This window comes from Palaemon carinicauda, chromosome 13 (genome assembly GCF_036898095.1).
Source record: "Palaemon carinicauda isolate YSFRI2023 chromosome 13, ASM3689809v2, whole genome shotgun sequence".
NCBI classification, from domain to species: domain Eukaryota; kingdom Metazoa; phylum Arthropoda; class Malacostraca; order Decapoda; family Palaemonidae; genus Palaemon; species Palaemon carinicauda.
Genome location: NC_090737.1, coordinates 30,419,168 through 30,443,496, shown reverse-complemented (window position 1 = coordinate 30,443,496; position 24,329 = coordinate 30,419,168). Strand labels below are relative to the sequence as shown.

The 24,329-nt window shown below is 46.1% G+C and overlaps 1 protein-coding gene across 6 annotated transcripts in view; it reads left to right on the top strand.

The window, feature by feature from the left end:
• Positions 1 to 24,329, top strand: part of LOC137652253 (mitochondrial ribosome-associated GTPase 2-like) — a 67,771-nt gene that overhangs the window by 24,532 nt on the left and 18,910 nt on the right. For all 6 annotated transcript variants that reach the window (XM_068385509.1, XM_068385512.1, XM_068385513.1 and 3 more), the window contains exons 5-6: positions 13,554 to 13,681; positions 21,367 to 21,457. In XM_068385509.1, the coding sequence (XP_068241610.1) occupies positions 13,554 to 13,681; positions 21,367 to 21,457 (219 nt within the window). The remainder of the gene's footprint in view (positions 1 to 13,553; positions 13,682 to 21,366; positions 21,458 to 24,329) is intronic.

The window sequence follows — 24,329 nt, the reverse complement described above, 5'->3', positions numbered from 1 at the left end:
GCTACCCCCCAAAATTGGGGGAAGTGCCTTGGTATATGGATGGATGGATCACAAAATACAAACCTTTTGAGACAACTAATAAAAAGAAATTAACTGTGTATAGTTAGACCAGTGTTTCCCAACCCATTTTGGTTGCAACCCTAAATTCATTCTTACCCTTGAGTTTGCAACCCTAATTGTAATAAAAGATGCAGCCATTTTATGTTACAATTATATATACAGTACTTGCAAAGTGTTTATGAGCTTTTGTTATTATATTTCAGTTTATATTTTTTAGCACAATGAATTTCAATGCATTATAAACTGGAAAGACAGACTGACCAATAGAAGCAAAGAGGGCGATGGGAGGGAGGCATGTACGAGTTGTTATACAAAACATAACAAACAAGTACGATGCATGCAATGTTTACTTTTTCTGAAGAACAAATTTTCTTAAGAAGTAACAGATGTGACAATGTTCAGCAGTCAAGTGCGGGGATTGTATATGAAAGTATAGGTGTTTTATGACCGCACCTCTTTTGTTACTATGCATCCAGTAGAATCTTTACTTTGTCCTACTAAAGTAAATCAATTACATTAATAGAAATACAAATGTGTACAACTATGAATTATTAAGATACTGTACGTATATATTTGAAAGAGACACTGATCATCCTCAAAATACCCTCGTGATATTAATTTGGGTCGGAACTCTTTAGTTGAGAACCGCCGAGTTAGACTGACTCAAAAAAATTTCAGTACAGTAATCCTTTTCCTATCATTGGTGTTAGGTTCCATACACACATATGCACACACCTTGCAATAATGTAGGTGAACACAGCAAAGCAGATACAGTAACTTATGGTATTGTATGTCTTTTTTCATTAATTTTCAAATATCTTCATATTTTATAAGTTTTCCCTATTCTCTTATAAATTTGTTTTATTCTCATAAGCTCTTTTCAAATTAAACTTAATTTGTTCCGTAACTGAAATACAAACCTTAGCTATTTACATGGGGGGGGGGTGATTACTTCGGTGCAGCCGATGACGAGCCATAAAGTTTTAACGAGGGTTTCCTACCCCACCGCTAGTTAGCAGGGGGGTAGGGAGGGGTAGCTAGCTACCCCTCCCCCTCACACACACCGGAGAATACACCACTTTACTTTTGGCTCGGATAGTGATCGGAGGTCTCCGCTCCTATCCTCACTTGACGGCCATTATTGTTTTGTCTTTTAACTTACCTTTTCTTATACCTAATATATTTAAACATTACTGATGTTTATATATACTGTACAGTGAACCCTCGCTACTTCGCGGTTCGACCATTGCGGATTCACCACTTCGCGGGTTTTTTCCATAACCCATATATATATACATATCGCGGATTTTCCGGAAATTTCGAAAATACCACGATATCTGAAGACCCCAAATACGATATTTCATTACCTGTAATTCCATTAATACTGTAATTAGTAATATCTGCTCTTACTGATTGTTCATTGCATTACATATGATATATAATTCAGCACAGAAAGAAATAAAACACGAAAAGAGAATGTGATCATACGATAATTCAGTACTGTATACAATACGTAGTAAAATTAAATTGAACATGAAACGCAAATCAGATGCAGTCATACCATATTAGAATGGTGTAAGGCTGCTGATGGCTACTACTGTACTACAAATGTAATGGATGCGCTTCTTTTCCATGAATCTTTTGTATGTATACAGTACGTACGTAGTACTGCATCCAATAATATTCTTTGTTGCAAAAATCACATTTCGAATAAGCGTACGAGAGAGAGAGAGAGAGAGAGAGACACACATCCTACAACAAAAGCATAAAATAGCATACGTAAAGCTATTATTATTATTGTTATTATAATTATTATTGTTGTTGTTGTTAATAAAATTATTATTGTTATTATTATTATCATTATTATTATTATTACTGTATTATAATCATTATTTATTATTATTATTATTAATACTGTACGTACAGTATACGCGGGGTATCTTGTACTTTGAGTTGGTAACCTACGCATCATATAAGACGGGTTGTGATTGGTTCAAGCGCTGATAGATGACGAATCAGAACTCAAGTTTTGTTATCTAGCCTGTGATTGGTGTTTTGCCCGCATCTCCAACCCGCGGCCACTTTCTCTTACGCCGTATCGCTGAGTAGACGTTCTTAAGTTTGTGAACTTTAATCTGTGCTGTGTGCGACTGTTTTAAGTTGAACTTTTTGTTGAACTTTCTGTTAAATCCTACTGTACAATGGCTCCCAAGCGTTCTGCTTCTACTAAGGCTGGTAGTGAGCCTAAACGCCACCGAAGGATGATGACGATTGCTGAGAAGGTGACGCTTCTCGATATGTTGAAAGACGGTAGAAGTTTTGCGTCCGCAGCCCGCCATTTTGGAATCAACGAATCCACCGTTCGCTATATCAAGAAGGACGAGGCGAACATTAGAAAGACGGCTGCAATCACCTTTAGCAGATCAGCGAAGCGAGTTGTTACCACGCGTAATAAAACGATCGTACGCATGGAAGGTGCTTTAGCTGTGTGGATTGCCGACTGCCGGAAGAAGAACATAGCCTTGGATACGAACACCATCCGAACAAAGGCTTTGAGCTTGTATGAGAATTTTGCTGCAAAGGAACCTCAAGACGACGACGGCAACCATGCTGAAGAAGATGATGATGCAGATGAACCTCAACCAGGGACATCCACTGATTCCCAGCCTCAGAAATAACGTTTTTCCGCCAGCAAAGGATGGTTCGCGAAGTTTCAGAAACGCTTCGCCCTGAAAAGCGTTTCCCTGCATGGCGAGGCTGCTTCGGCTGACACTGCCGCTGCTGAAACTTACGTGAACCAGACGTTCAAGAATATTATCGCCGAAGGTGGATACAAGCCGGAACAAGTCTTTAATATGGATGAGACCGGCTTGTTTTGGAAGAGAATGCCGTCGTGAACTTTTCTGTTCAAAGAGGAAGCCAAAGCCTCTGGCTTTAAAGCATTCAAGGATCGCGTTACCCTCGTGATGTGTGGCAATGCTGCTGGATTTTTGCTAAAGCCGGGGCTTATTTATAAGTCGAAAAATCCTCGCGCTTTGAAAAATAAGAATAAGAATCTCCTTCCCGTGTACTGGATGCATAATCCAAAAGCATGGATTACAAAGATGCTGACCTCCAACTGGTTCCACCAGTGTTTCATCCCGCAAGTCAATGAATATCTCGTAGAGAAGGGCTTGCCATTAAAGATCCTTCTCCTTATGGATAACGCTGGTGGACACGCAACTGACCTGTCGCGTGAGGGCGTTCAGGTTGAGTTCCTGCCACCCAACACCACGTCATTAATTCAACCGATGGACCAGGGGGTTATCAGGGCGTTCAAGGCCCTCTACACGAAGAATACCTTGGCGGACCTCGTTGCGTGTGTGGATGCTGCCCAAGATGATAAGGATGAAGATTTTAACTTGAAGGCGTACTGGCGGCAGTACACCATAGCCACGTGCCTGAAGAATATTCAGAAGGCACTGCAAGAGATGAAACCTGCAACCGTGAATGCGAGCTGGAAGAAGTTGTGGCCCCAGATTGTTTACGACGACGAGGGATTTACACCTGCTGAGATTCAACACTCTGCAATACGGAAATCTGTGCAGTTGGCTGCCATAATTGGAGGTGACGGGTTTGGCGACATGACGACTGAAGACGTCGACGAGTTGTTGGACTGCCATTCCCAGCCGCTAACTGACGCAGACCTAGAAGACCTGACGAAATCGGCAAACGAAGAAGAGAGTGAAACCCAGGAAGAGACCCAAGAAAATGACGAAGAAACGGGCTTAACACTAGAACGGCTTGCCAAGGTCTGCAACCATATAAAGGAGGTGAAAGAAATGTTGCAAGAGTGGGACGAGGATATGGTTCGTTCTATGCAATTCTCCAGCAAGGTCGATGACATCATGACTCCCTACAGGATGCTCTTAGAGCGAAAAAAGAAGCAGCGGCAGCAACTTCCGATCACAATGTTCTTCCAGCCTCGCAAAAAAGAGCCAGTTCCTCCTGCTAGTACGCCTTCGGAAGAAATTGAAGAAGTTGAAGAGGTGTCCCAGGAAAAGACACCTCCGTCTGAAGAGACGTAAAATACTATCATTGGCTGCACAGTAGAAGACATCAGCTTCATCATCATCATTTCTACTGTGCAGCAAATTCATCGCCATCATCATTCAAGTTTTTCTTGAACTTCTTTCGTGGTGAGTACAGTAACAATCTTTATTTTTTACTTTAATATTCTAACATTTTAATATTTGTGCCTGTTTTATAGTTTAGTACTGTATGCATTAAGTTAGAGGGAAGGTTTTAAAAGTCTACATGTTGTAACCCATCATATTTTTTTTGTTTAAAATTTACATTTACGTACTTAAAACAATCTCTCTCTCTCTCTCTCTCTCTCTCTCTCTCTATCTCTCTCTCTCTCTCTCTCTCTCTCTCTCTCTCTCTCGTAAATTGTTTTCCTGCTTTGCTACGTACAGTATGTACTGTATGATTTTATATAGATACGGTAAATTATATTTGTAATAACATATTTTGTAAATGCTTTTACTGTAAATATCATTATTTATCACTTTCATCATACACGTTAAGTGCCTTCTTTGTTCTGAGCGTGGTTGTTTACTGAGCGTACAGTACTTTATGACGCCGTCGTTTCAGGCGGCGTCATAAAGAAAAACATTTCATTTGGAAGTCCTAAGAAAAATTAAGTAAAACATTGGTAATAACAAAATCAACATACTGTATAATCAATATAATCGATGCAAAAACTAACCTATACATATATGTGTACACTAAATGAGTTTGTTTCTTCATTATGATCAGAGATGAACGTAAACAAAACATTGGTTGCCATTTTTTATCGTGCTTTTTAGCGTGTTTAGGAAACGCATGATATAAAATCGCCTTTAATATTTGTGCCTGTTTCAGTTTAGGGTACTGTAGTACATGCATTAAGTGTTCTGTACATTAAAGGGTAGTTTGTTAACAGTACTACGTACAAGGGAAGGTTTTAAAAGTCCGAATACACATGTTAAATAAATAGGTAAATATGGTGTCACTACTTCGCGGATTTTCACTTATCGCGGCCGGGTCTGGAACCTGTCTACCCCGATAAACGAGGGTTCACTGTATTTTTGTGTATAGAAAATAGTAAGTTTCCTTTGCTTTCGGTGTAGTGCGGTGTGTGTAGTGTACGTCTACTAGAGTTTCAAAGGCTTAGGCCACCACGATCTTTTCGTGATCACGGTCTTTCACTTCTAGGCCACCATGGTTGCCTTTCGTGGAGACCGGCCCTTCTCTTGAGGTCGTTCACCTCTTACTCCGTACTACGCCTACGATAGCTTCTCAGAACCGAGTCGCTATTTCGTCTTACTTGTCTCAGTTATTTTTACGAATATAATTGTGTTTTAACTTTTCAGCTCATGGCTCAAGTCCCTTAGGGGTCGGTGATCCTTGGAACATTCAAAGTCAGTTGCATAATTATCTTGTTATACAGTAATTCTGTTTTGTTAACTTTCGTCCCCCCCCCCTCACCTGGGCATGCCGGGTGGGGGGGGCGCATACCTTCTTTCGTTCTTATGTTCTTTCCCTGGGGGTTTCTCTTCGGAGTTTCACCCGGGGGAATTTCTGTTAAATAATTATTCTGTTTTATTTTCCAGTTTACGATGCTGTTTCTTCGTGCCTGTTGTGTGTGCCTTCAAAGCAGAGCTGTCCTGTTTATCCTGGGGAGTCGGCTTCGCCGCCGTCTCTCAAGGCATTCATCAGGGGCGTTTCCTTCTCTTAGAAGTTCCCCCGTGATTGCTGCCAGTTCTTCATTGCATCCTAGAACGATAAGGAGGTTTGCCTCCAGGGTAGTTAATTAACTTCCCTTTTACTTTTCCCTGGTCCTTGGCGGTTATGCTCTTGGGGCTGAGCGACCGCCCTTGTGACTTGCTCAAGGGGCTGAGCGGTTGCAAGGCTAGACCATGGTACTAGCGACTATGCTCTCGGGGCTGAGCGGTCGCTTCTGTAGCTACGCTCAAGGGGCTGAGCAGCTGCAGGATCAGTCCGGCCCTCTCTCGTTTGCGAGGGAGGCCGCACTAAGGGCTCCTCCTCGGAGGATCGCTCCTTTTGTCTCTTCTACGAAGTGTCCCCTCCCGTTCGCGTGAGAGGACACTCACAGAGACTCCTCTTCGGAGGATGGTTCCTGTTTACATCTGCTGATCTCACGGCCTTTCGGGGCTCCTTCACCAGTCTCTTCTACGAAGTGCTCACCTCTCTCGTTCGCGAGAGAGATCACTCATAGAGACTCCTCTTCGGAGGATTGTTCCTGTCGTCAACAGCTTGCTGTTCAGTCACTAGCGCTTCGGTGTTAGTGTCAGGGAAACTTCGGGGTCTCGGATCTTAGTTACGCAGTTCCTCCGGGCTCTCATAACTTTAGTCACTTCTACACTTCGGTGTTTAGTGACAGAGGAACTTCAGTTTCTCGTTGCATTGACCCTTCGGGGTCTTGCAACTATCCCCTCGGGGCCTCACTACTCAGGCTACGTTAGATCCTTGGTCTCTCGTCCCTCAGTGTTCCTGTTGCCTGCTGTATCCGTTCCTGACTGCAGACGCGCCTTGGGCGCCCACGCCCCCGTTATCTAACGGGCTCCTCCCTTCGGGGCAGGAAAGACTTTCTCACACCTTGAGTAAGTCCTTTAAGTGCCAGGTATCACCTGCGCGCCAACGTCCCCTTACGCGCTAGCGCTCGACTGCTGTTCCTGCTGTCCCTAAGACTGCCTTAGAGACACCTTGTTCCAGTATTCAGTTAGGCTGCTACCAACGTTCCCTGCGCATTTGCGCACATCGTTGGGGTTCCTGAGATAGCGCACTGGCGCTCACCAGCAGTTCAGCCTTCGGTGTCTCTAAGTCTCTTCTACGAAGGCCACCTCTCCCGTTCGCGGGAAAGGTACCTCACAGAGACCACTCCTCGGAGTATTTAGCAGTCCGTCAGTTGATCGTCGGCACTGAAGTAGACCTCCTGGTCCTCTTCAGGGGATGCTCTTCCTTTTAGGGACGCATCCCAGTTCCTGATCTACGAGTTAGCGATCCTTCAACCATTTCCGACGATCTTCTGTTGTGCAGGAGCCTACGATCTTCACTCACGCATAAGCGCTGAAGACCGCCCGCGTGCGAGATTATTTCCCGCCCGCGACCTTGCGGTCGTCGACGATTTAGCCGACGATCTTCTGTTCGCGCTAACGCGTAAGCGTTGATGATCGCTCGCTCGCGGGATGGTTTCCCGCGCGCGATCTCGCGATCGTCGAGGGATGCGCGATCGTCGACGATCGTTAGCCGACGATCTTCTGTTCGCGCTAACGTGTAAGCATTGATGATCGCCCGCGCCTGGGATGGTTTCCCACGCGCGATCTCGCGATTGTCGAGGGACGCGCCGACTATCTTCTGTTCGCGCTAACGCATAAGCGTTGATGATCGCCCGCGCGCGGGATGGTTTCCCGCGCACGATCGTCGAGGGTTGTTAGCCGACTATCTTCTGTTAGCGCTAACACGTAAGTGTTGATGATTGCCCGCGCGCGGGATAGTTTCCTGCGCGCGACCTTCAAGGCCCTTCCGCTCGCGATCGTCAACCCGGCAACGGTCGTTAGCCGGCGATCTTCGGATCCAGCGCTAGGCACGCAAGAGCTGACGATCTTCTTAGTGTGCGTAAGCGCCGAGGATCGGTCTGTGCGTGGGATAGTTTCCCGCGCGCGGTTTTCCGCACGCGATCATCGACGGCCGTTAGCTGGCGATCTTCGGATCCGGCGCTAAGCGGAAGCGCCGACAATCTTCTTAGTACGCTTAAGCTCCGATGATCGTTCTGTGCTCGGGATGGTTTCCCGCGCACGGCAAAGAGGCCATCTGCGTGCGGTTCTCCGCACGCGATCGCCTACGGCCATTCACCGCCGATCTTCGGATTCGGCGCTAGGCGCGCGAGTGCCGACAATCTTCACAGTACGCGTGAGCGCCGAAGATCGTTCCGTTCGCGGGATAGTTTCCCGCGCGCGGCCACTGAGGCTCACGCAATCATCGCACGGATCGTCCGCGCGCGGTTTCCCGCTCGCGATCGTCGTAGATCGTCCACGCGCGGGCACCGAGGTTCCCACTCGTGATCGCTGACTATCTTCTCTCGCGCGCGAGCTCCGACAATCGTCGCTTACGCGTGAGCGTCGAAGATCATCCGGGCTTGCGCGAATCGCCGACGATCGTCTTACATAGTTGGAGATCATTTGCACGTGGGCACTATGGGTCCCCGCCCACTGTCTCCTACGGTTTTCTCTCGCTCTAGCGCCGACGATCTTCGTACTCGCGTAAGCACCGAAGATCATCAGCGTTTCTTCAGCGTTATTCTTCCGCGCGTGGGATGGTTCCCCACATGCAATCGCCAACGGCGCTAGCACCGGCGATCTTTTTTCGCCGAGATCGTTTGCGCGTGGGATGGTTTCCCTCGCCCACGATCTTTCACGCGCAAGAGCCAGCGATTTTCATACGCGCGGAGACGCGGGGATCGTTTACGCAGTCGCCGATACGCCTACGCTCACGCGGGTACGTGGGCATGCTGGCGCGGTTATTCTGCTACGCATGCTTTATTCATGCGCTACCCACATCTGTGCTTTTCGCGCGATCGTCAGCGTGATCGCCGCACCGTTCTCCGACACGACCGCGTCCTGTTTACATTAGGGCTTATGGCAGTCAGGCCACCTCCGCGTTTCCCTCCCCTGCAGTGCAGAGCAGCGCCCTCTCCGGAGGGGGGGGAAGGTTTCCGGACAGGTCAAAGGTCTCTTCTCCCTTCACTGCAGATTCTCTACGGGCGAGCCCTCATGTGTCATCTCCCCCAGAGGATCGAACGATCCTCTTCCCTCCAGGGGGACTCCCTGTCAGCGCGAGGATTGGTCGGCATCCCTGGTGGGCTGCCGTCGCCAGAGCACTCAAACAGGCGATGAACCTGTGCCTTCTGACTGGGGTCACTAATCAGTAGCAGCTTCCTCTCCCCCTGAAGGGGGTGAGAGGAATCCCTGGCATGGTATCTTCCCCAAGGGCTATCCTGTCCCTTCGCGAGTCCTTACGCAGGCGTTGAGCCCTCCTCAGACTCCATCTCCCCTCCCCTGCAGATGAGCTTTGCCCATCCCCATGAGGGTCGGAAGACCCGGTCCTCTCCCCCATCACTCCGTAGGGAGAATCCCCGCCTCTTCCTGAGGGTTCTATCGTGCGGAGGGGGCGAAGCCTTGCATCCTTCATCGCTGGGGTCCTGTTTCCCTCCTAGGAGGGATCCTGAGGCCCAGTCTTCCGCAAGGATCCGACAGGATCCAGTTGGACCCTTGGGGCATGTCTACGAGTCTCCCCAGGAAGAGCCTCCGGGGATGGGAGACCTTGCTGCCAGTCCATCAGGAGGATGAGATCCAGGGGTCAGAACTTGCGTTCTGGCAGGTTCTGGCCCTCAGGAGAAACCTCAAGGGGATCCCAGATTCAGAGATTCATCTTCGGTAAGGGAAGGATTCAGTCCTGGACCGAGTTCTACTCGCCCAAGGACTCCCTGACGCCAGTGCAGCTTGCCCTGGTCTCAGGGAATGGAGAGCGCCAGAGACTAGGCCAAGGGCCAGCTCTCCGAGCTTGTATCCTTCAACAGTCCCGGTTGGTTTCGAGCCCCTCCCTCCTCCCTGGGTAGGGATCGGTGAGAGGACGGGTCCTCCGGGCGGAAGTCCAGTCCATGTCAGAGAGGCGCCCCATCCAAGAGGTGGCCAACGGGTTTCTAGTCCTCCGTAGTCACCTCCTTCCCTTCTCGACTCTGTACAGGGTTGTCAAACAGTCTCCGGTCAGCATAGCGACAGCAGACGCGGTCAGCTTTGCGGTGAGACCACAAGTCTTCATGGGTACACTGGTCCGGTAGGTCTCGTACTTCCGGTCCTGGTTCACCCATCTTCAAGGAAGTACTTTGGAGTCTGCCTGGAAGGTGGGTATACCAGTTCAAGGGCTGTGCTTCAGCCTCTCCACGGCACCTCAACAGTTCTCCGATACTTCCTCTCGGATCTCTTCACGGGCGCTCAGCATCGGCATCCAGCCACTCCGTTCCTGGGTGGCTGGCCGATCCTGGCAGACTCGAAGGCTTCCCTTCTTCGTCATCGGGACAAGCTCTTCGGACTTTACAAAGTTCGAAAGATCATGGTGGTCCTCGAGGAATCCTCCCCGCAGCCCTCTCAGAGTCTGGTATACCGAGCCTGCTCTTAGGCTCCTATCTCACGTAGCCTTCCCTTCAGACGTCAGGGTACCAAGGCAGAGTAAGGTCGCGAGACCTTTCCTCACACGAGAAGACCCTCCAACCCAAGGTTGTTACGTCTCTCCTCCCTGGCCCGTCTGGTTTCCACAGTCGCCCCAGGATGAGTTCTCTTCAGTGGCGACTCGGGGCGCGGGGGAGTCGGGGCCACATCTCCCCAGACGCCGAGACCCCTAGGGGACAACCGGTACAGACGAACCCATAGGGGTGGGAAGCTGACGAGGGCCTACAAGAGGGAGTGGTCCTTCTCGTCCTTCCCCCTAACTTGATGCTGTTTTCGGACGCGTCAAAGAAAAGGGGGGGGGGGGGCCACGTTCTGATCCACAGGTCCTCAGGCCGGGGGTCAGAACCAGGAAGAACCTTCTCTAGTCCTACTAGAGACGGAAACCGTGTTTCTGGCTCTTCAGTAGCTCCACCTAGCCTGGCGGACTACTCTGTGGTTATGAGGATCAACAACACCACAGTGATGGTTTTCTGGCCCAGACAAGGAGGTACTTTTCAGTACAACCATCCCATCCTGCGGTAGAGATACTGGGATGGTCCGAGTCCCCCTCGGTCTCCTTGGCAGCTCGCTTGATTCCAGGCAAAGGAATGGGCTCGCCGACAGTCTGAGCAGTGTGTCACGGACACCACATTTCGAGTGGTCTTTGGATCCTCAAGTAGCCTACAAGTCCTGCCTCGGTGGGGCTCCCTTGGTGGACTGGTTCGCTACAGCACTGAGCTGCAAGCTCCTGCTGTACTGCTCCTCGGTCACGGATCCCAAGGCCCTCTGGTAGGAGGCCTTCCAGCAACGGTGGGACACCATCGATGTGTTGCCTCCGTAGCTTGCTCCTCTTCCCGCCGGGAGTCTATCTAGCAGCTCCTCAAAGAGAGAGGATTTTGACAACAAGTGGCGAAAAGGAGGCCTGGACACCTGCGCAAGTCTTCCGCAAGTAGTCTCCCAGGCGATAGGGCGAGTTTCTGTAACCGATGTCGGGGAGAGGGCACCCCTCCACACGTTGCCGCTTCCAGCGTAGCGGAGCCCCTAGTGGGATTGCGGGATAAGTGTGCCTTTCAGTTTCGACTGTCAAAGGCTATCCCTCAGCCTTAAGGCTTGCCTCCTGGCTCTAGGGACAAACATTTCTCCCCCCGCTGGAACTCTTCCTTCACATGCGAAGCCTTATCCTCTCTTGCCCTCAGTCGAAGGTGAGACCTCCTCCTTGGGACGTGGTTCGAGTCCTCGAGTCTCTAAAGAGACCCCCTGACGAACCACTACGTAAGTCCCCAGCCCACCACCTTCTGGGTAGAGTAGTGTTCCTGCTAGCCTATCTTCAGACAAGCAAGTCACATGGTCTCTCTTACGACTTCGCCCATTCAGGGGGTTTAGGGGGAGGCAACATTCAGGTTCGTCCCTGAGGTTTGTTGCCGAGACTCAGAATCCGGGAGTGCTGGACCCGCTTCGACCCCTTCCAGGGTTCGAGTCTCCGTCCTGTTGCAGATGACTCAGTCCATCTCCTACCTTGCCGGTAGGGGGTCCGAGCTGGCGTCTTCAGAGAACAGCTGCAGTTCGTCTCCAGGTCCAAGTCTCGTTCATGGATCCTGGGTAACGAGGAGAAGGGTCTCCAGGAGTACCATCTCGGCCCGGATTCGCAGGGTGCTACACCCTGCCTTGAATCCTGACCCTTCTCCGTCGCACCGCCCTAGAGCCCATGATGTCAGGGGCTTAGATACATCCCTGCCCCTTCATGGAGCATCTTTCAGTGACGCAGGTCCTGCTAGCGGGGATGTTGAAGCATCAGACCTTCTTCTCAGCCCCTTACCTGCAAGACATGACCCGCACGAGGTGCAATAGGTTTCTATCGGCCCTGTGGTGGCTTCACAACAGCTGGTCTAAACCTCAGGCTCCTTTATGGACAAGTAGCAGAAGGTTGAGGGCATTGTTACCTGGTGTTAGTCTGCATGAATGAAAAGGTCTGTCTGGCCCTTATCTTTTTCTTCATCCTCTCCTCCCACGGAGAAAGCAGCATCCTGGGTTCTCTGCACAGCTGACCTCAAACCACTGCAGGTAGACCATGCTTCCTTGTGTTCCTAGTATTAGGTGTAATACTGTCATGTCCCCATACCCTGACGAGGTGGTATTGGGAGAGTCCTAGCCTGGATTCCCTCCTGAGGGACTCCAGGGCAACTGCCTGGGACAAGTCACTTTTCACCTTCGCACACACCTTACGTAGGCCGCGGCAGTTTTCACAACCGCCAGCGAGGAGCAGGGATTCCCTATTGTACGAGTACTTGATCGCTCGAATATGGAATCCCCGGGCAAGCCAAAGCCTGTATGGCCGGGACTTACCACCCTTCCTAAGGGTTAAGTCACCCCATGTAAATAGCGTGGTTTGTATTTCAGTTACGGAACAAATGACAAATTCGTAGATAATTTTTATTTTTCCTAACTATACAAACCTTAGCTATTTACAGTTATGTGCCCGCCAGCCCTGTCCCCCAAGATAAGTCCTACCACTAAGTAAAGTGGAGTATTCTCTGGTGTGTGTGAGGGGGAGGGGGGGCTAGCTACCCCTCCCTACCCCCCCCCCCCCCCCCCCCCCCGCTAACTAACGGTGGGGTAGGAAACCCTCGTTAAAACTTTATGGCTCGTCATCGGCTGCGCCGAACTAATCACCCCCCCCCATGTAAATAGCTAAGGTTTGTATAGTTAGGAAAAATACAAATTATCTACGAATTTGTCATTTTACTGTAGACACATACTCACATATTAAAGAGAAACCTAAAATTTAATGCAATACTATACTTACCAATGAAAATATGTAAACAAACACTCTCTCTCTCTCTCTCTCTCTCTCTCTCCTCTCTCTCTCTCTCTCTCTCTCTCTCTCTCTCTCTCTCTCTCTCTCTCTCTCTCTCTCTCTCTCTCATTTGCATTCAGTGTTTAGGCTAGGCCTATGTCTTAAAGATTAACATGGGTCTGTGGTTACATCTTTAATTCACTCATCGTTGTCTTATAGAGGAGGGAATAGATGGAATCCAACTTAGGTTGTATTATATATCTTTCTAATAATGATTTAAATGTTTCAGTATCTTTAGTTCCCAAACATTTCTTGATGTACTGTACAGTACTATATAATGTAGAAAATGTTACAAATATTTAATCATAAGATTTTTTACCGATATTATTTGGTGAATTTATTTCCTGCAATATAAAAAATTTAAAATTTGTCATTGTTACTTTTTTCAGGTTCCTATTGGAACAACTTTCAAATACAATGGTTTTACTGTTGCAAGCTTAGAAGAAGATGGTAGCATGTTTGTAGCAGCACGCGGTGGTGCGGGGGGAAAGGGTAATGCATTTTTCACCACAGATGTGTAAGTTTGTTTATGATTAATCGATAAAGAAATACTCTTAAAAGTTAAGATAATCTTCCTGTTTAATATTCTTTTATTATCAGCATTAGTTTACAAATTGTAGTACAATTAATTGTTTAATGAAGCATGAGAAACATGCTGGTACAGTAAAATACTATTGCCATAAAACAGGTTTGTTCCGTAACTGGAATGTAAACCACGCTATTTAAAAGAGGTATTACTTTCGTCGTAGCTGAAATGACGAGCCATCAATTTTTAACAAGGGTTAACTACCTATACCGCTAGTTAGCGGGGGTAGGTGACGGTAGCTTGCCACCGCCTCCCCCCCTCACACACCTGTGATTGAGCTCAATTTGCTTTCGGGTCGGATGGTGAACGGACGTTGCCGCTCTTCATCTTCACCAAATATTGGCCGCTATAAGTGACTTTTGCATTTTCTTTTTCTCTTAGTGTGTGTGTGAAGTTGACTTCTGCGACCATGCGCACCTGGCCTGGACTCTCCGGCCGCCCTTGTGGGACATTTATATCGGCGGTGGAGACTGATCCTCACACCTTATATCCTTTATGCAGAGGTCAACGGTGTGATAGCGTAAATAAGTGTAATGAGTGTTGAGAGTGGTGTTCCTCCCAGTGGGAGAGGTTTGCGCGACGGCGGAAGAAGAAGTCCAAGCGGGATAATTCTCCTTCGAAGGTTCCTTTGAAGGAAGAAAAACCCAAGGCCTCTTCTTCCGTCTCTCGACCCTCCTCCAAAGCTCCCACTCGTTCGGTCTCTTACGAGAGACCGTCGAGTAGTAGCGTAGACCAAGTTAATGTCGGCCAACCCTGGTTCTCGAGAGATGATGTTGCTTCCCTTAGCGAAGCAGCCCCACCTCTCCCCCCCGGGTGAGGCCTTGTCATTTACCCCTCTTTTACAGATTTGGTCTTCCTTGGGACTTACGGGTCCGCCCTCCAAGGAAGCTTTGCTACAGTTCATCCGCATGGGTGCTTCTGTTAAGCAATCATCGTCGCCGTCAGAGGTAAATCCTCTGACCCTTGTCAACGTTATTGTGTCAGAGGTGTCTCATGCGGTATCATCCAACTCCTCTACCCATCCAAACTCTCCAGCAGTTGCTGCCGACTTAGTTTCCCCCGTTCCTGAACATCCTTCGAGGTGGAAACTAAGTTCAACGTCTGTCTCTCCTGCAAGTGTTTCTTCCCCTCCGGGGTGTTCACTTATAGAGACCCCTCTTCGGAGGATTGCTGCGGCGCACGGTTAGATTGCTGATCCAACGGCCCCCAGAGGGCGCATTCGTCGGAAAGCATGCCTTCCACTTCGCCTTAGAGGCAAGAGGCGCCTCTTTGGTTCATCGTCGTCGCAGCCGTCCCCTGCAGAGGAGCCTCCGCTGCAGTCATCTGACCTTCATTCATCGATCGTCACTGCTCCTGCAACTAATCTTGTGACTTCGGTCGTGGACACCTCTGCTGATCGTTCACGATCCCCTTCGGTGGATAGTCGCCCTTACAAAGGGCACGTCGACCATTCACCCTCCAGACCTGCCGACCTGCCATCACCGTTCCTGTCACTGGTAGAGCTTATTGTAACTATACCAAAGTGCGCAGCTGCGCGCTACCGCCCGCCCTGCAGCTCGCCAACTGACAGGACTTCAGCGCTCACCAGCAGCTCGTCAGATTGCTCGTCAACACTCTACAGTGCTTCGGCGCGCCCCTTCACCTGCTCGCTCTCATAGAAGGCAGCAAATTCATGCGCCTGCACGCCAATGTTCTCCTGCACGTCAGCGCTCTCTTGCGCGCCAACGTTCACCTGCTCACCCTACGCTCACACGCCCATGGTCGCCCACGCGCCAGTGCACTACAGCGTGCTTGCGTTCTCCTGCACACCCACGATCTCCTGCACCTACGCGCCCACTATCTCCTACGCGCCAGCACCTAACTGCATGCCAGCGCTCTCCTGCGCGCCCTTACTCTCCCACGCGCAGGTGCTCTCCTGCGTGCCAGCCTGTGAGCCAATTATCTCCAGCGCACCAGCACTCCCCCACACGCCAGCCTGTGTGCCAATTCTCTATTACACACCAGCGTGCTCCCGCACTTCAGTACTCACCTGCGCGTCAACAAATGCCTGCGCGCCATTATTCTCCAGCGCACAAACACTCTGTAGGTGAGACAGCAGGCACAATGCAGCTCTCACCTGCACGCCGGCGCTCTCCTGGACATTCGTGCTCTCCTGCGCGCCAAATCTCTCCCACGCGCACGCACAGAGACATTCGCACGCGCCAACTTTCACGTGCGCACGCGTGCCAATATTCTCCTGCGCTCGTGCACCAACAGGTACGGGCACAAGTTCTACACCCGGCAAGGTCACCATTGCCTCATTCCCCTCCTCGCAAACGCATTCCAGCGCGCCCTGCGGGAGAAGGGAGACAGGCACAAGCAGAGGGGTTCAGGATCCCTAAACTGCCATCTAAGGCAGACCCACCTATTACGGTGACTCCTCGTAGGGAACCTTCGGTCCCTTTCCCTTCAGGGGATCTGTCTTACAGTGCATCAGTCAGTCAGCAGCCTTGGTTCAGTGCCTTAGTCAGAGCTGTAACACAAGCATTCAAGCCCGTCCTGTCCGACCGCTCATCAGAGCAACCTATAACTCAAGACACGAAACCATGGTTTCCTCTACCCCTTTGAAGAGGTAAAGAGGAGTTTCCGATGTGGTCACTTCATCGAGGGTGAAGCTAACTCCGTGCAGACCATCAAGGCTAGTCCCTCTAGTCTCTCCCCAAGGATACTCTCCCTCCCTGTCGGATGAAGACCATCCTTCACCAAGGGAATTGCACGAGGAGAGAGACTCTTCCATCGCACCATTGGAGGAAACCTCCCTTCACGCGGAGAGTTCCTCTTAATCTGAGACCAGGAGGGACATGACACTCAGGTCTTCGATGTTGGAGTCTTACCTCCTTCCTCGGAAGGAGTCCAAAGACTCCAAGACTCTGCCAAAGTCCTCCACTAGGGCTAGAACGGAGACAGCCAGCCACTCAAGGAATGTTTGCGACTCACCCCAAGAAGAGCTCTTGGGGATAGAAGGAGACTTCTCTGCGAGTCCAACATCAGGAGGAGACCAACAAGAATCAGAACGTGCATTCTGGCAGGTTCTAACTCTAATGAGGGTTCTCAATGGGTTTTCCGACCCAGAGATACCCCCTCGAGAGGACAAAAACACGGTCTTAGACTGCATCTTCGGCACTCAGAAACACTCCAAGACCAGTGCAGCCCTGCCCTGGTCTCAAGGGTTGAAGAGTACCAGGGACAAGATCACCCAACAGCTCTCCAAGTTTGCCTCCTCCAACCGTGCCGGTTCTACGAACGAGCTCCTCCCTCCTCCTCACGTACAGCAAAGGAGGTACTTTGAGATCCTGGAGGAACCCAGTTCAGCTCTTCCTCTTCACCATTCTCTGGAAGACCTAACCAGGGAGGTCCCTCTTGAGAGACTCTCCAGCCGGCAGGTCTCGTTCTCGGCGGCCGAAGTCCTTAACCAGGAAAAGGTCACTAAGTATGCGATGCAAGCTACTTCGTGGCTGAACATCTGGTTAGGGACCTTAGGTATCCTGATACGATCCGAGGATTTTTCCAAGGAGCGTACCAGGAAGGCAATGGAGACCTTTATACTCTCATGCACTCGCACAATCGAGTTTCTTTCCCACCAAGTTTCGAACTTGTGGGCAAACACTATCTTGAAAGGTCGAGATGCAGTGTCTGAGAGGTTCCACCAACAGGTCCCAAGCATTGAGATAAATAGGCTCAGACATTCCTCCCTAGAGGGGTCCCATCTGTTTGAGCCTAAGGACGTGGAACTTGCTGCTGAGAGGTGGAGGAAGTCTCATCGAGATTCCCTCCTCCATAGGGCTTTAACAACTAAGTCGTATAAACCTCCAGCACCTCAGCAGTCCCGTCCAACCAAGACGGTAACGACGAAACCAGCAGCGAAGACAGTGGTGTCTAATAAGCCCTTTCCTGTCAAGGACAGGAAAGGCAAAAAGTCCTCCAGGGGAGAAAAGAATCATAGAGGGAGCATCCGAGGCCGCAAACGCTAGGCTAGGCACTTCCCCTGCGTTTCCACCTGTGGGGGGATGCCTGCAAAGTTGCTCAGAGAGGTGGAAGCAACGCGGGGCCGATTCCTGGACAATATCCATGATCCGTCTTGGATTTCGCATCCCGTTCATAACATTTCTACCTCCCCTGACCAGGAATCCAGTGTCAATAGATTCCCCTGCCATGGGATCGGCAAGGGGGCAGGCCCTTCGGGCAGAAGTCCAGACCCTGTTGAAGAAGGGTACTCTCCAAGAGCACCTAGACGGGTCCCCAGGCTTCTCCAGTCGACTCTTTCTTGTAAGAAATGCATCTGGAGGCTGGAGACCAGTCATCGACCTCTCAGCCCTGAACAAGTTTGTCAAACAAACTCCGTTCAGCATGGAGACGGCAGACATGGTCAGACTAGCAGTAAGACCTCAGGACTTCATATGTACACTGGACCTAAAGGACGCGTACTTCCAGATCCCAGTTCATCCGTCTTCAAGGAAGTACTTAAGATTCAGCCTAGACAACAGAAAGTACCAGTTCAAGGTGCTTTGCTTTGATCTTTCCATAGCACCCCAAGTTTTCACCAGAGTGTTTGACCTAGTGTCATCGTGGGCACACAGGATTGGCTCCGTCTCCTCTGTTACCTGGACGACTGGCTAATCCTAGCAGACTCGGTGTCAACCCATCTTCAACACCGAGACAAACTTCTGAGACTTTGCCAGGATCTGGGGATCATGGTAAATCTCGAGAAGTCTTCTCTGCTTCCTACACAGAGACTGGTACAGTACGGTTCCGAATTATGCGTATTCGAATTATACAATTCCCCATTTATGTGGTCGCTAGTTTTCAAAATTAAATTTTCTGTATCTGCGAAGCTGTTCAAAGTCTGCGAGTCATACACTACAAAATGTATCAAATCTATTGTCTTTTTAATTATATTTGTAGCCCTAAATACGGTAGTTGATACTAAATGTTACAAAATGATATTAACCTTACATCTTATTAACATAATTTCATAATAAATAGCCTATTTAAGGATAAAATTCCACATCAACAATGAAATCAACTTTAACTGTGCGAGTCCAGCTGACAAAATGTAAACAGAATTGTGGTTACGTTCTCGGCAATCTTTATCTTTCTCTAACCTTTCGATAATTTCAATAATAGTGTTAATAATGGTATAAAGCATTATTATTTAGTGCAGTATATATAAAAGCTTTATTGTTCCCTTCTGGTGTTCAAGGTTTTCACACATAGGCTGGGTTTTTTTATCAGCAGTGAATAGCCTAAACTTCGGTAACGAGTCGGCAATATTTTGTCATATTTTAAACAGTATAGATTTGCTTTACAAAGATTTGTTTTGTATAGTACACGATATAATTCTCTCTCTCTCTCTATGTAAGAAATAAAATTTTACTTCACATATGGCAACCTGAGTTTAAGAATGAAATTAACATGACTATTGTTAGTTGTGGCGATCAATTCTTCGCTTCAGGTGGTACAAGAAACAAAAACAAAGCATTCGATCACAACAGCTGATTGTCTCTCTCTCTCTCTCTCTCTCTCTTGTTATACAATACTTACATATAGATGAAGAAACCAAAATCGGTTTTCTTAATAAAAAGTGTCAATTAAATACGAAACGAAAAATTTATACCGTGTATACGTCCATTTCAATCGTAGCTTAAAATACGGCATTCGATTTCATCAGCAAACTACTATTTTTTAGGAAACATCATTTTATTCTAGAAAATTGCTACTCTTTAAATAGTTAATTGCACATTAAGAAAACGTGTACTTTTGTTTTTAAATAGGAGACTCGATACGTTCTCTATCGGTCCTGTGGTGGGTGCACAACAGCTGGTTTAAAACCTCAAGCTCCTTATTGGACAAGTAACAGAAGGTTTAGAGCATTGTTTCCCAGTTTTAGTCTGCGTGAATGAAAAGGTTTGACTGGCCCTTATTCTTTTCTTCATTCTCCCTTCTCTTGGGGAAAGCAGCATCCTGGATTCTCTGCATAGCTGACCTCAAACCACTGCAGGTAAACCATTCTCCCTTGTGTATCTAGTATTAAGACTAATACTGTTCCGTCCCTATACCCTGACGAGGTGGTATTGGGAAAGTCCTAGTTACACCGTTTTTCCTTCTAAAGAACTCGGAATAACTTTACCAGGACAGTCACACTTCTACATACCTCAATACACAGCTTGCGTAGGCCCCGTACCTTGCGTAGCAAGGTTTTAGCGAGGTGCAGGGACTCCTTATTTTTTGAGTACTGATACACTCGGATAAGGAGCCCCGAATAAAGCCAAAAGCCAGATTGGCTGGGACGTCCACCTTTCCTAATGGGTGAGTCACCCCTATTAAATAGCTTGGTTTGTATTCCAGTTACAGAACAAATGACAAATTCGTAGATAAGGTTTGTATAGTTAGGAAAAATACTTATCTACGAATTTGTCATTTTTCATAAAGTTGAATAAGATTTGTTTCTACGCGTATACAAACATTTCATCCTTTAAAATAGGGAGTGTCTTAAGCACAGCTGAAAAGCCATTGAATTGGTAATGAGGTAGTTAACAGCAGGTGGTGTGCACAATTGAGTAGCCTTCACCCCACCCACCTGTTAAAGACTCTTCACTTTTGTCTTAAGCCTCAACAAGTTTGGATGTACTGTTTTGTTCTATCCAAGGCCAAAGGGTAAGAGTATAGAAAACTCTGGAGCCAATGTACCTGTACGTACATTGCAATTCCCTCCTCCTGTGATTAGCTTCAGTGCCATTCCCATGTGTCTGTCGCTCATCCCCTATTCCTGTGACCATGGCCTGTTGCTCCCTAGCTCTGTCTGTGTTACAAATGCCAGTGAGTGTTCTTGCTGCTTCCCAATTTTAGTGTCCCCCAGTGTTGTGGGTCTTGTTGAAGCAGCCTGTGTGGAGGATGCTGGAGTCATCTTCGCTCTTATACAGGACCAAGGAGACTGGTATATCCTGGGAAGAAAAAGAGTTCAATTCTCAAGGGATTTCTTACCCACCAAAAAGTGAGTCTCCCTATTTAAAGGACCAACGGTTTGTGTACATGTAGGAACAATTAACAAATTTTAAAATTAATTTGTATTTTTCTTAACTATATAAACCCGAGTCCTTTAAAGTTAAACTTCCCACCACAATCACCCCTATTGGTCCTGAGCTGAAAGCAGGTGGTTGGGTTAATCACCTGTGCACACCACCTACCATTAACTACCTTGTTAACAGTTTTAACAGCTCTTCTAAAGACATTCCTTGTGATATAGGACTCGAGTTTTATAGTTAGGAAAAATACAAATTTATTTTGAAATTTGTTGTATTAGTTGTTTCTAATCAAATATGAGTACAGTACAGTAGTATGTTTGGAAAAGGGTATTCAGTGATTTTTTTTTTTTAAATTAAGATTTTTGATAGTTCCTAGCACGTTTAATTTCTAGCTGCACTATACTGTTTGGAATTCTATAAATGTTATTAAATTCTTTTCATGCAATAGTACTTTGACTATTTTTTGAAGCTTCATTCTATCTTTCATATTACATAAGTTGGTATTATTTGACTTTCATGAATACCATCTTGTGTTAAATGTGTATTATCTTCCAGGGACCAAGCTCCACGTGTATCTGAATTTGGTGGAAAAGGTGAAATGTTTGAATATGAAGTGGAACTAAAAACAATGGCCGATGTTGGTTTGGTAAGACCGAAAATTAAATTTTTCCTCATTATTAAAACTATTAGATTACATATACTTATCAGTTAAGAAAGTGGAACTGGTCCTTACCAGGATTAGTAATTGGGGACTGGTATTTTGACAGTTTAAAACTAAAACTGTTTATTCCTTAAAATCCAGGTATTTATTTATGATAATCCTTTTTGGTTAAAAACTACTCTTTGTTCTTTAGTTAATGAAATGATTGCTATAGTTTTCTCTCACATTATTGTATTGCCTTTTGAAGAATCAGAGTACAGATGAAGGTCAGAGTGTAGCTGCATAGTTATAAGACAAATTTATGCAGGATATAAGCTGAATCTATGATAGATTATTCCAAGTAGAAAAGGAGCTTCGGGATATAAGGAACCTGTCTACCATTCTGAAATTTGTTCTGATCTGAAACAGGGCACAATCATCCAAACATTTAAGGTTTATCAAAAATCTGTTAAGCCATTAATATATGAAAAAGTAGTGGGTTACGAGCACTTATCTCAATGAGCGGAGAAATATTTGTAAAAAGGCTACTAGCTTCGCCCTCCACCTTGAAATCTAGTGGTCTGAAAAGAGTGGACAGGATTGCAGAAAACAGGGGTCTTGCAGCAGAAGGAACTGACATAAATACACTGTACCAGCTTTTGTCTTTCAGTCTTTTTGTTGGTTTACTTGTTGAAGGTCAACATTTAGTTTTACCTCATCTAGTTATAAGTGTCATGTAGGTTATTACCAGTGGTGGTATTCAAATATTTTGTCATCCTGTTCTATACAAATATAGTATATATATATATATATATATATATATATATATATATATATATATATATATATATATATATATATACACACAATTCTTCTTCACCCAAGGGGTTAACTACTGTACTGTAATTGTTCAGTGGCCACTTTTCTCTTGGTAAGGGTAGAAGAGACTCTTTAGCTATGGTAAGCAGCTCTTCTAGGAGGAGGACACTCCAAATTCAAACCATTGTTCTCTAGTCTTGGGTAGTGTCATAGCCTCTGTACCATGGTCTTCCACTGTCTTGGGTTAGAATTCTCTTGCTTGAGGGTACACTCGGGCACACTTCTATCTAGTTTCTCTTCCTCTTGTTTTGTTAAAGTTTTTATAATTTTTATAGGAAATATTTATTTTAATGTTGTTAAAAAAAATATTCTATTTTTCTTTATTTCCTTTCCTCACTGGGCTATTTTCCCTGTTGGGGCCCCTGGGCTTATAGCATCCTGCTTTTCCAACTAGGGTTGTAGCTTAGCATTTAATAATAATAATAATACACACTCACATACACATACATACATACATACATACATACATACATATATACATACATACATACATACATATACTGTATACATACATACAGTACATACATGTTTGTGTGTGTCAAATTTGCATTATTTATGTCCACATGTTGATCCGGGATTGTAGCAAATAAAATAATCATAGTATTTCCCATATAAAATATGTAAAAAATGGTTAAACATATAATGTTATATAGGTAATGATAAACTTAATAATATAAAGATATATCTATGTACAACTAGATATGCACGACCATGTCTAGGTTTGCCTGGTCCGTATGCACAACTAAGTAACAAATGACACGTTATTGGATGTGATGCCAGTAGGCTACTGACTATGAGTGACTAGTAGATGGTCGTCGTTCGCCAAATTAGCAAAGAAGCCATTAGATATAGAGTATATGTTAAAATAACAAAGGCCATATTTTGAATCTAGCTGCCATTGTAATTACCTTGAACTATTACATCTTCATCTGGTAAAATATTTATTTCATTCATTTGCTAGAAATTGTAAATATTTCAGGAAATGAATTCATATGTTTTAATAAGTTATTGCTTTATTTTTATCATAATAGATAATATCATTTGAAAGAAAACATTGTGAGCAAGGAGTTATTGCTACATTTCCTGAGAATAAGTTGCTGATTAATAGTGAATATAATAATAATAAAAATAATACAGTTGTGAATAGATACAATATTATTAGTTTTATTACTTTTCTACATTATCTATCAGGAAGATCAGCAGCCTATACTACTGTACTATATAGATAATGAACTTAAAAACCTCAAGGTATATCTATTTACCAGCATACTGAATACACATGTTTGAAAGTTGCGCTTTTTTAAATTGTCATTACTTTTCACATAAATTATATGTATGGTATTGCATATAAATTTCTTGATTATGTATATTTTCAGAAGGTACCAATAAAAACACTTAATATTATATTTATTATTTGGCATTAAATGTTGCTATTCTATAAAAGAAAAAAATAATAAACTTACTCTTTATCAAAGAAAAAAATATATCTTGGCTGAATCTTTTAACATAAATTTTGGAATATTTTACGTTAAATATTTCCAAATGGTGCCCTGTTCGTCATCAATGTCTTTATCTTTCTTTTTCTTCACCCTGATGTCATCATCAGAGTGGTTTCTTCTAAGCCACGTCTTGACCAAAAGTGTGAGCTCCCATGAGCTAAACTGCAGACCTATGAGATTAATTATCATAAGATTTGCTACATTCTAACAGTAAGGCGACTACTTTCATCTGTGTTTATGATATTCACAACAACAGCATTGATTAAATTTTTAGCTTTCTGTACAGTTTGATAAACCTTAGCCTTCGCAGGGTTGCTATAATTTTGTAAGACATTTTCCGTTTAGTCCCGAAAGTCATTGATGCTGATTTCATGAGGAAATCAGTATCTGATAACTTGACAACGCTGGTTAGCCGGTTCACCGAACTCGTGAAATTCCGTGAGATGGTTCTAATGAACCGATGCGAACCAGCTGAATCCAACTTCTAATCATAAGTAATG